This window comes from Mesoplodon bidens (assembly GCF_964165515.1).
Source record: "Mesoplodon bidens genome assembly, chromosome: 9".
NCBI lineage: Eukaryota > Metazoa > Chordata > Mammalia > Artiodactyla > Ziphiidae > Mesoplodon > Mesoplodon bidens.
Window position 1 is genome coordinate 11325801 of NC_138166.1, and position 13040 is coordinate 11338840.

General features: G+C 48.5%; 1 protein-coding gene across 10 annotated transcripts in view; it reads right to left on the reverse strand.

Annotated features, from left to right (window-relative positions):
* Window positions 1-13040, reverse strand: part of ATXN7L1 (ataxin 7 like 1) — a gene marked incomplete at its 5' end in the record, with an annotated part of 246286 nt that overhangs the window by 46724 nt on the left and 186522 nt on the right. For all 10 annotated transcript variants that reach the window (XM_081243475.1, XM_081243481.1, XM_081243480.1 and 7 more), the window contains one exon: window positions 8405-8627. In XM_081243475.1, the coding sequence (XP_081099601.1) occupies window positions 8405-8627 (223 nt within the window). The remainder of the gene's footprint in view (window positions 1-8404; window positions 8628-13040) is intronic.

Genomic DNA, 13040 nt, shown 5'->3' on the forward strand with positions numbered 1-13040 from the left:
AGACGCCTCCCTGTCCTGGCAGGGACATTATCCCCTCTGGATGCCTGAATATCCTAACCTGCCTCCCTGCCATCCTCGTACCCACCTGCCCTTTCTATCCTGTGGCTCATCCTGCAGTCCACCCACCCTCCCTCCCTCAGCCTCTGACCCATTCCTTCTCCCTTGATACCCACACCTGTACCACTAGGGGCAAAAGCTGCCCCCCTCATCTCCTGTGTGAGGGGCTGGATCTGTACGTGGGAGTCCAGGGAGGGACTTCTGTGGAACGCCACGCCACCTCCTCACGTCCCTTCTGCGCTGGGTTTTCCTCATAGGGTCAAGCGCATCCTGGGACACGACACGCAGGGGCTGTGCTGTGGTCATGACTGTAACTGCGGCCTCTAACTGAAAAGCAAATACCTCTCCCTTCTTGCCAGAGCACAGAGGGTTTTTCCTTTTTATCACCCAGGACCTAGCGCTCTCTTCCTAACTCTAATAAATTGTAACGGAGAAAAAGAATGCCACGATGGAAAACGGCACCCTCATTTCTCCTCGAGGACTCAAAAAGTCATTATTTACACCTGTTGCTTCCTTTAGCATCTCTGCGAGGAAGAAGGAGGAGCAGCTGTACTTCACAGACCCCTTCCTTCGTTCACTCACTCCTCGTACATTCGTTTATGAAATATCTGCTGGACACCAGATTCCATGCTACAAAATGGGCATGCCGCAGAGGGCAGGCGAGGATAGAGATGCAAACAAGTACCATGTATGATGGTACCTGTTAGAGTGGTATCTTGAGTGTTAATGGGAGCTTAGAAGAAGGAGCATCTCAGTCTGTATAAAAATCCAGGAAGGCTTCATGGAGGAAGTGATGCTCATGCAGAGATTTTAAGTATGTGTAGGGACAGGCAAGGAGCTACAATGAGATCGGGACACCTGGAAAATGAAATGAAGGGGTTAAAACACTGGCAGTAGCCGTTGGACAGGTGGGAAATGCCAGATCATATATCTACCTCCAAAGGGGTTGAGCTTCTGTGGGCAAATAACCGAGGGCCACTGAAGAATACTGAGTAGGGCAGGGGCACTGCAAGAACCCTGCTGAGGGATGTGGGGTGGTCGGAGCGGTTAGGTCACCTGGAGGGTCTGCTGCAGCCCTTTGGGGCTCTAGAATTTTCCAGCCTCAGCCAAAGTCCTGAGGTCACTCCCTACGTCCTGTGGGAGCCATCGATACTGAGCCGTGGTCTTGCCCCCAGTTCACGCCAGCACCAGGCAAGAGCCACAAGCCAGCCTCGTTTCTCCCACGGGGCCTCGCAGTTATCACTTCCTTCTCCATAAAGCAGCGGGAGAGCTTCCAGAGCGCTCCTACTGCACAGCCTCCGCCGCCCAGGAGCACACGCCTCCCACCCCGAACACCCACAGGAGCCCTGCCTCTGTGAGAAGGGGGACCCCTCCTCCACCCGCCGCCGGGCACTTGCAAGGAGACCCGGGAGCTTGCTGATTTTTCTCTTGCTCTGGTTCATTTTCCTTCTGGAGCAGCAGGCTCATCTTCTGCATTTTTAATAGCTGAGCACATTTAGCATTCAGCACACAGTGGGCTGATAAGGTCCAAAGAGAAGGCAGCAAGCCACGCACGGGAGGAAAACCTCCTCCCCGCCCCCGCCCACATCAGTGGCTTTGCGGATTTGAGCTCCCCCATCTCCCACCGCGCTGGACCAGGGTGGCTGAAGTGGCAGCTGGTAGGAAAGTCAGACCGGCTGATGCAGACCCCGTGTAAGGAGCTGGTTCTCTGGATGAGCAGCGACTCATAAGAAAAGTCTGAGACCCTCGTCCGAGCTCAGAAAGAGCCGGTCGTAATTCCCTCTTGACTTCACCTGGGAAGTCTTACCCACCTCCCTCCACCTTTACGGGCTCCATGGGCTTCGGGCAGGGTATTCTCTGGCCTCTGGCTCCCCCAGGGGTGGTCCCCATGGGCAGGACGGTGAATTAGTGGAGAAGGGCTCTGAGAGCCTGGGAGCTGGGCGAACCGTGGGTGCTGCTAGGCAGATCTGCAGGGGACAAGGCTGGTAGCACAGGGATGCCCTGTTTCCCCCTTTCTTCTAATGCAGTTACTTTTTAACCTCTCCAGGCACAGAAGGGAGAAAACAACAAATCCACGGACCATTTAACCTTATGTGAGACGGCAGGAGGTGGGCCTGAACTTAGGAGCGGTGTTTTATGGCCGGACACGTGAATTTGAGCTACTTGGAAAAGGGCGTGTTGCTAACCTGCTGTTAATCTCATCTAAAGGCCACGGCCCACCACCTGCAGACACGGCTTATGCTTTGGCCTTTAGATGCAGAGCTCCTGGAAGCAGGGAACAGAGTTTGGGCAGGGGATTCTCTACATGGCCAAACTGGGTCCTCTGAGTCTGCCCCCACCAAACCCCTGGCAGCAGCAGGCGAATGTGAGAAAGCAGAGAGTTCCTTCCACCTTGGAATTTAGCAACTCCTGAGGGGAGGACAGCATTAAAGAGACCCAAGGAGCCACCTTCACACACCTGTGAATCAAAGAACCAGAGGGTTCACCTGGCCCAGGTGTCCAGATTTGTGCTGTCTGATACAAGAGCCACTAGCCATTTGTGGCTACTGAGCACTTAAGATGTGGCTGAGGATCTGAACTTTAATTTTTATTTAATTTTAATTCATTACAATTTAAAAATAGGTACTTGATTCAGTTATAAGAAAATGTTTTAAGTATGTTTCGGAACAACTTAGTATGCAAATCTATTTTATAATCGCTGTTTTGTTTTTTTTTAATGAAGTCTAAGTACGGATCAAGTATTTCCAGTGATAATTTAGTGTCCAAGTTGAGATGTGCAGTAAGTATAAAACACACACAGGATTTTGAAACTTAAGAAAAAAAAAAAAAGAACAACCTATCTCACTGATTATATATTGAAATAATACTGTGGTTAAATTAGATTTAATAAAACATAGTGCTCAAAATTAATTTCACTTGTTTCTGATCACTTTTTCCAGCGTGGCTACTAGAAAATTTTAAATTACCTGTGTGGTGCACATTACATGTGATTGGACAGTGCCAGTCTAAACAATTCTAGATAAAGGGTTAACCATCTCCAGGAATGGAAATCTTATGATGCTTTCCAATGGTCAGATCCATTTCATTCACTTCAACAAATATTTACTGACAAGGGGACTGTGTTTGCTGAGTGTGAGGACCTGCTATGTGAGAGGCCCCGTAATCACCACGGAGCAGGAGGAATACAGAGGTCTAATCTACAGCCCCACAGAACGGGTCACGGATAAGGCAAAAACGAAGTGCAGCAGGGATTCAAAGGAGATGCTAATGTATCAGGTGGCCGGCAACAAGGAAGAGAATAAGAGAGAAAGGCTTTGAGGAGAAGGTGGTCCCTGGGGTGGGCAGTGAGAAGCGGTCAGGGTTTGGGCCAGGAGAGAGGGGACAGGATGCCGTGGAAGGAACCCTGCTTCCTCCGGTTCCTCCCCTCCTCGCACCCCATTCTCCAGGGCCCTGACCCTCGCTCCTGCTCTTCTTAATACGCCACATATCTTCCCGGGAATCCCCATCTGTATCACGGCTTCAATGCCTGCGTCTACGCTGACAACTCTCAAATCTCCATTCCCAGCCCATGCCTCTCTCCCGACCTCTGGGCCCAAACACTCAATGCCCAGCGGACATCTCCATGTAGATATTTCTCAGATACTTCAAACTCCGTGGACTCCCCGGCTGAACTCGTCCTCTCCTCTCCACCCTAGACTCTGGCCCTTTCTGTCCTTCTCTTGAGGAAGTGGCAGGACCAGTCACCCAGCTGTCCAAGCCAGGAACATTACCCTAAACACGTCCCTTGCATTACCAGCCCTAAGACAACCAGCCCCAGAGTCCTGTGGGGTTTTCCTCAGTACCTCTCCCACCTGGCCCCTTCCACACACGGCCACTACCGCTGCCTGGGTCCAGGCTGTCACCACGCCCCACCTGCGTTATGCAAAAGCATCCTCACTCTTCTGGCTGCTTCTTTTTTGTTTTTTTGCGGTACGTGGGCCTCTCACTGCTGTGGCCTCTCCCGCTGTGGAGCACAGGCTCCGGACGCGCAGGCCCAGCGGCCACAGCTCACGGGCCCAGCCGCCCCGCGGCATGTGTGATCTTCCCGGACCGGGGCACGAACCCGTGTCCCCTGCATCGGCAGGCGGACTCCCAACCACTGCGCCACCAGGGAAGCCCTCTGGCTGCTTCTTCAGTGGCCCCTCATGCCATCCTTTACACTGCTGTCGGGGGGTCTTAGTACAATGGAAAACTGCTCCTCTAACAGCTCCATGCAGCTTTCAGGGTGAAGCCCAAATTCCTGAATTTAGCTCATACAGCAGAACTTTATAACCTGGCCCTCATTCACCTACTCAGTTTCAGCTCCTGCCTCTCCCCACAAGCAAGTACTTCTGCATGTTCTGTTCCCCTTGCCTGGAACACCCTCCCCATTTTCTTAAAAAAAAAAAGTTTTTTTAAAATTGTGTTTAAAAAAATATATCTATCTCAATCATAAGATTTACCATTCTAATCCAGTTTTCTTTGTCTAGGTTATTCCTATTTACCCTTCAAATTCAGCTCGAGTGCGACCTCTTCTGAAAAACCTTTTCTGAGTCCTCAGCCTGGGTTAGGTGCCCTTCTGCTGTGCTACCAATATCTTAGCTCTTACCACATTGTATTCTGTGTTAGCTTATGTCTCTTTTTACAGACTCCCTAGGACAGAGTGTGTGTCTTATTTAATGTTGTATTCAAGGGCACAGTGTACAGTTGTGCAGGTTACAGACTGCACTAGATGCCTGGCTGAGGAAATGAGTAAGAAATGAAGACCATTAGCCAATTGTGCACTCTGGTCCAGGGCTGTATCCAGGCCTTTTTCTAACTTGCACAGAGGTGCCATAGGTGCCAAGCCCTGTATATCTTCAGGGCTTGTTATAGAGCTGGCACATAGTATTATAGTAGGTGCTCATTAAACGTTAAATTGAATAAAGACGATGGATGGTTTAGGCAAAGGGACCAGGGGAAGACATGGAGGGGACGCTGGAGTAATGGGATGTTACTGAATGATCAAGATTGGATTAGGGGGGTTTGCAGTCAGTTTTTAGAGGGTCCTTATAGATACACCTCCTTCTAGATGTAGGTGCTTGGCTTTTGTTTGTTTGTTTGTTTGTTTTTTAAGAGTATCTGACCATTGAAATTGGAACTCTTTTTTTTTTTAATTTTTTTTATTTATTTATGGCTGTGTTGGGTCTTCGTTTCTGTGCAAGAGCTTTCTCTAGTTGTGGCAAGCGGGGGCCACTCTTCATCGCGGTGCGCGGGCCTCTCACTATCGCAGCCTCTCTTGTTGCGGTGCACAGGCTCCAAATGCTCAGGCTCAGTAATTGTGGCTCACGGGCCTAGTTGCTCCGCGGCATGTGGGATCTTCCCAGACCAGGGCTCGAACCCGTGTCCCCTGCATTAGCAGGCAGATTCTCAACCACTGCGCCACCAGGGAAGCCCGGTGCTTGGCTTTTAAAGGGGAACTCAGTTCTGGTTCTGCTTTTTTTTTTTTTTCCCCTTTGTGCACCCATTGGAATAGATTCTACAATATATAAAGGGCTGAGACCCTAACTCTTAATTCAGTAGACAGTGAGGAACCTTAGAGAATTTTTGAGGACTGTGTCTTAAAAATCACAAAATATTCAGGCTTGAAAATAAGACTCAGAGAAGTTAAGTGACTTGTTCAGGGTCACACAGAAAGTTAGTGGCCGAGCTGGGCCTTGAACTGGCTTTCCTTGCCCCTCCAGTGCTCCTTCTTCCACGCCGCCCTTTGGGGAAGGCTCCCTGAACTGAGGCGGGCCCTGGAAGCCCCCAAACCAAATCTTCCCAGCCCTCCAATAGGAGTCCCCAGTGACGGTGTGCAGGGGATGGGCTGACCGGAGGTGAGAACGGGCAGGAGGCTGCTGCGGTCAACGCTCAGCCTTACTCAGCGTGCCTCCCTTGATCTGTCTAGATATCTACCTACTTGAAGTTGGGTAAATTGCCCAGGAGCTTTCTACTCTTCACACAAGGTCAGTGCTCTAGTTTTTGGAGGCCTTTTTTCATAAGGGCTTATTTCCCTTCTCGCAATCCTTTTGGTTGCTTTTCTTTGGACCCTGGCTAGTTTTTGTCAGATTCTTTCAAAACCACCTTCTGCCGCTAGCTGAAGGGGCCTTGCGCATAGCAGGGCTTAGTAAGTGCGTGTTGAGTTGGTGTGACCCGAACGTGGAGGATGATCTAACCTGAGCGGTCTCCCTCGAAGCCTTGCCTCCTGGGAGAATTCTTGGTGCTGCATCTCACCCTCCTGGGACCACGTTTATCAGTTATCATTTATTGCATTCATGCTATGATCTTCTATGACCCCCGAGTCTCCTTCTGACTTACTTCCCATGAGCCCCCTGCCCAGCTTTCCTCATTTAGCTGCTCTATAGCTCATTTCTAGACTCCGAATAAATGGTTTTATCCTTTTCCATTTTCAACTTCAGTCTGAGTCTGAAGAGCCATTTCCCTACTTTTTCCAGGAGACTGGGCTTCTCAACCGGTACTCCTGGCTATAGGAGCTCTGTCCTTTGGCACACGTGATGAGAATGATGACAAAAACATTATCATCAAATATTTATTGAACGTGTTCCCTGCTCCAGACATCACGCTTCCTGCTTTTATAAAAATTAGTTCACTTCATCCTCACAAAAATCCGTGGGGTAGAGATATCAGTAACCACATTTTATAGATGAGGAAAACCGAGGCACCCCAAGATCAAGCCACTGGCCCAAGGTCACCCACCTGAGATTTGTATACAGGCAGTGATACAGGAAGCACTTACATCAGGACACCAGATGCTGCCTTGGCAAACAACCTTTCAGGGGCTCTCCGAGGTCACCCTAAGAAGGACACTCACGCTACCAGCAGGCAGGCCCAGAGGCCACCAACTGTCACTCTCAGGCCAGGTCTTCCCTAACCAGCTATGTCCTTTTACAGCACAGAGATCCTAACACTCAAGAGAGCAAAGCTCGTCCGTGAGCCCTGCCTTGACAGCCATGTCTAAACCTTTCCTCTCTGTCACAAGAGGCCCCTTAGTTGATCTGGCATAATTAGCTCTTTACAAAGTCATCAGAATTGCCGGCATGCAGTGACACACCAATCGATGGATGATTTTAGTCCACAGCTTTCCCAGCTATGAATGTAAGTGTAATTACACGTAAGAAAGTGTAAGAAACGTAAGAAGTGTAAGAAGACATCTTCTGTAGCATGAATGAACAGAAGATGTTTTCTCTTTAGATATATAAATGAACAGAGTCCACACTTATCCCTTGTCTGCCTTCACGAGGCCAGCAAGATAAGGCTAGAGGCTCTGTACTAAGCCGGTCCCTAAGGGTTCCAAGTCGGGTCCTTGGCATTTGAAGATACTCATCTTCTGCTTCCTGTCCTCATTTTCACTTTGGTTTCCTATCTGTCCATTCCACAGGTAACCTTTTCTGACTTGTCGGTAAAGACGGAGATAAAAAAGTGAATTAGGGCTTCCCTGGTGGCGCAGTGATTAAAAATCCACCTGCCAATGCAGGGGACACGGGTTCGAGCCCCGTTCCGGGAAGATCCCACATGCCGCGGAGCAACTAAGCCTGTGCGCCACAACTACTGAGCCTGCGCTCTAGAGCCCGGGAGCCACAACTACCGAGCCTGCGCGCCTAGAGCCCGTGCTCCGCAACAAGAGAAGCCACCGCAATGAGAAGCCCGCGCAGTGCAACAAAGACCGAACGCGGTCAAAAATAAATTAAAAAAATTTTAAAAAGTGAATTAAAAGCCTCTGATTTTTCAGTCACCTGCAACCAGCCCTCTCCCACCCCATCAGGTCGCAGGCAGCGACATTCCCTTTGGATTTCCTTTCTTCCTTCCGTCATCAGCTCCCAATTATCTGCCTCTGCTGGCAGCTTCTTCACAGAGTGCAGACCAGGCTGCTCATGATGGGAAGCTCTGCGGGGGGCCTGCCTTCCAGGGCCCTGCGCAAGGACCAGGGCCTCAACTCCCTGCGGGGCAGACTGGCTGTGCTTTTGATTATTTATACCAACACTTCTGTTCACTGGGGTGGAAAATTGAGAGGTGACCGTATAACTGAGCAATATTTCCGTTACCCTCTTCTTAGACACAACTTGCCTCAGCTCTCAGGAGTGGAAAAAATTCCCCTGTCGGGCAGATAGTCCTTTAAGGTGGGTGCCCTGTTTCTCCTGGTATTTAGGTTTCTCATCCCATCATTCTGGATCTGTCTCTTCCCTCCCCACTTCCCCAAATTCCTGGACATGATGCCCAGGAACAAAACCGCTGGGTAAACACTGTTTCCTGTGGTGACAGGGACAAGCAGCGAGCACCCGACACTCACCATGCTTTGTCCCTTGATCCCTTAGCTGAAAAGATTGTGTGCTGTTTGCTGCTGGAGGTTAGGAGATTGTCTTTGGGCGTTTTGAATGGCTTTGAGGAGCTGCTGGCAGAGGTATGGCCGCTGAGACAGGCTTTTGTTTTCACCTGCACTAGTGACGTCCGGGCATTGGAGGGTGGAGACGCCGGAGAGGGAGAAGGTCTACACATTGAACCGTGTCTTCTCTCTACAGGGGGAGAAAGAACAGAACTCAGCACATCATCGGTAGCAAGTGAGTCACATGCATACGCGTGTACATAACAGGCAAAGGGGAGAGTGCTGATCTTGCAGTGTAGGTCCCCGAAGCCTCACTTCTGACTATGGTTTGCTTGACATCATATCCCACCAACTAGCAGTGATTACCTTCTGAATCTCTGTATCAAGTGGCAAGCTGAACTCACACGACAGTTCTCACGGGAGGCATTTACCAGGCGGTCCTTCTGCAAAACCACTGCCACAGGACTAGCAGAGGGGATGCCCGGTGTCATGGGAACGTAGTGAGAGAACCACACAGCCCAAGCCATCCCCAGACAGCCACTCAGAGGCCACATGGTCCCTTGGGGCAGTGGGGAGGGTAGGACTTTTCACATAACAAATAGCAATTTCTCAAACCTGACCCCTAGCAGGAGCACTTAAGTCACAAGGACTTGTGACATTCAGCAGGGCTGAATGAAAGGGTCTTCTAGATCCAGAAGGTGGGCCAGCATCTGTCCACACGCCCCTGTGGCCTCTCCAGGGCTCAATGAGGTCCAGGGCCACAGGTGCTGGGCCAGGACATGCAGGAGGATGTCAACGCTGAAGGCAGAATCCACAGGTCTGGGGCCTGGACGTGGGCAGCCCCTTCCTGGGGCTCTAAGAGAATACCAGCGCCCTGGGAGACATGCCCCACTTGTTCACCCTCGTTCGGCTCCTGTGGTCTCGACTTGATGGGCAGGATAAGAATGCTGACCAAGAGAGTAGGTGCACGAGGTAAAGCTCTGGTGTACACCCACTACGGTGGCTCCTAACTGTTACAGGGGAACAGATGTGACAAACGTTAAGGACCCTTCCCAAGAAAAATGCCCCCAAACTCTGCATACAATTACAGGAAGGAATCCCAAACCCCCAAAAGACAAACGCTCTGAAATCCTGAGTCCGCTCTGGCTTCCTCGCACCTACTACAAAGCCTCACATATAGTCAGTGCCTAATTACTATGTGTTGAATAAATCAATGAAATTATAACAGATCTCCTCATGGAAGGACTAGAGATCACAAAGCTGGAGATCTGGGTTGAATGTGATAACGAAGAAGATGGGGGCCAAGAGGGCAGATCCCACTCTCCCTCCATCTCCGAGCTGAGTCCCACTTTTCTCATTAGTGAGGCATTTCTGGCTGCTGTTCCAGGTACCCTGGAAAGAAAGCCAGACTGACTATGGCTACGAGGGACAAGCCTTTGGGCTTCCTCTGCACTTCCTGGTACCAATGGGCTGCCGGTTTGTCTCCAAGCCGACTGCCTCTAATCCTGTGATGAAGCGGGAATTGGGGAGCGGGGGAAAGTGGATTTTAGAGGATCATCTGATTGCTGGGTGTTTTTGCTTGGCCAGAGTTCACAGGTTGCCTGCACTGAATAACTTTACTGGGGAATCTTTCTTCACTGAATCAGAGGAGACCTTGCATACATGCTCAGGTCCCAGAGCCATCCTGTTCAAGGATCTGAAAACCAAGAGCTAGTTCCAGGGCCTCTGTTTTGATGCAGTAGAGGGAACCCTGGGCTAGGAGCCAGGAGATCCAGGCTCCAGTTCCAGCCACACCACATTATTAGGCCTGGAGTTCACCACTTAAACTTTCTGTTTCCATGCCTTTATCTGTAAATGAAGTGGGTCCCTAGATGGCCTTGAAGGCCTCTTTCTACTCCATTATCATAAATACAAGGCATACTTACACCTGATCCTTCACTTCCCATCTCTCGTGATTCCTGAATGTCAGAGCAATAATTATAGCACAAGTATTGAAATATTTTACTCAGGCAGGATCTTCCTTGGAGGAATTCATCCTTTGTAAAATTGTACTGGTCTCTACAACCCCTCTGACACAGGCAGGAAGCAGCCAGCCGTCTCCACCCTCCTCAGGACTGACTGGCTAAAGAAGACCCACAGAGGCGAGGTGACTAGCCAAGGTCAGGGTCAGTGGCTATGAGAGGAATGGGGCCTCTGTGCTATGGGCAGGGGCTTAGCTGCTTCTCAGGAAGGCAGGAAACGGGGTGTACTGTGACCAAGATGTGAAGCCAGGGAATTCGGAAGCACAGGACTTAGAATCACTGAAGGTTAGAACTGGATCTTAAAAGTCAGCTCATCCCATCTGCTTGCTGATGGATGAGTTTATCACTTAGAGAGGTTATCAGTTACCAGCCTGCAGGGCAAAGCTAGTCGGTGGCAGGGTTGAGTTCAGAACCAAGGCTTCTCACTTCAAATGCATAGTTCTTTCTGCCCTTCAGAAATGTCTTGCTCAGCAATTTTTTTTTTTTTTTTGGCTGAAGTTTCCAAAACTAAAACAAGACTTTGATTTTTACCACTACTGTTTTGGATTGCTCTGCAAACTTCATTCACTCATTTGCCCTCGTGGGCTCAAGCTGGCAGAGGGGGTGGGGGAAGGGATATGCAGAAGTATTCCCCCATTCTGGAGAGATAAGCCTTCATAATGAAGAGAATTTTTATCTTGCTAAACTAAGAGTGGAAAATAATACCAGTAAGTAAAGATAAATCACAAAGAAGCGTGACATTAAGGACAAAAGGAATGCGCGAGACCAGGGGTCCCCAAATCACCTCCGGAGAATTATGATTAGTGACCCTGCCAAGGCGTTCTGCTGCTAAACTCACAGAAAAGATTAAATCAATGGAGAAGCCTTCTTCTTGGTTTTATATTTTAGTCCCACAAATTTTTCTTGAATGATCAATTCAAAGAACAAGTTGCGAACGAGAGACTATTCATCAAGTTTGGAAGACAGCCCTTTACCCTTTTGTTTGGTTTTGGTTTTTTTTACTGTGAGATTTTTGTATGGTAATAAACAGGTTGAAGCAGCATTCCCTCCTTGTGAAACTGTTTCTCGTTGACCAGACTGAATTAAATCTGTCACTACTTCAAGGTATCCCACAAAGAGGACCACACGTCTGTCCCCTCAGCTTCGAGAATGAGCTTGCCAGCCTCCGGTGCAGGCGACAAAGCCTATGTAAGAAGTTAAAGTGGGGAAACAGGGTCAGAGTGATAGGAGCTTCGCTCAGGAGGTGAGCATCACACTCACTTCATTTGGCTAAGCTTTTGAAAATGCGTAGAACTGATGTCCGGGTAGGAGAGAGTTACTAGATTTTTCAGAAAGATGTTATTCCTATTCACTCTGTGTTTCTCTAGCCTGTGAAGACCCGCCTGTAGGTAACTGTTAGAGAGGTCAATAGGCTGGTGATGGGAGAAAACAGTCTTAGTTTCTTGTAAAAAGATGTTGCCAGGCAAGTGGAATGTCTCTGGGTAAAGTGTTCCCAGATGTACATCACAATCATTCTGATATAAGAACTCACCTACTTTGGGCTTATTCATCCCCGCCCTGCATGCTCCCCCTGCATTTTGGTCGAGGGACTGCTTTAGGTAGAGCCCTATAATTATTCTAATTCCATTTGCCTTGCCCAGAAACAGTTCACAGAACATTTATTTTTTACTCACTATTAAAATATTCTATAGACTGAAGCAATCTTAGAGAAAAAAACCCTTTCTCTCCAAATCTTCTCATTCTCTGTTCATGTATATAGATGCATTAACAAAACAGTAATCGATTGATATTTTGGACTATTTTTCAACTAACATTATTCCATTTCTATGTTTCTAATTCCCATATATTGGTCATTTTAAATGGTTAGGTAATATTTAATCACTGACATCATGCTTTAGATTACTTAGCTAGTCTCCTACTACTTACTGTCTGGCTTTTTTTTTCTTCCTTTCTTTTTTTTTTTTTTTTTTTACAATTTAGTTAAAAAGTGATTTGAGATTGTTTCTTTGAGGTGTAGTTCCCAAAGTGAAAAAGGTTACGATAGTTTATAGCTTTTGCAACACATTTCTTTCCAGATCGTGGGACAGAAAGACCAAACCAATCTATTGTGCTAATGTTGAATGTGAGTACCACTGACCTACTGAAGTGAAAACAGAAAATCACTGTCAGGACACTCACGCAGAATTAAACGTCCACTACATCAATAACAACCTCAGTGATTGACGTGGGATCAGCAACCTCTGGTCTCACCCCTTCTGTCCTTTGGCCAACAGTAATAATAACTTATTAAGACTTTCCCATGTGCCAAGAACTCTACTAAATACTTGAATTACCTTAGTAATTACCTAGTATTTAGTTCTTACAATACCCTAAGAGAGGTACAATTATTATATCTGTTCTACAGACGAAGAAACTGAGGTTAGAGATTCAAGTTGACCAAGTTCATGGAGCTAGGAAATTAGATTTGTGGATGTCTTCAGAGCCTGTGGTTTTAACTCTGAGCGCTACCACCTTGAAATCCTGGAAGATGCTGCAGCACACAGGGAGAGCCTGGAAGGCTGCTGGACACCTCCCCTCCCCAT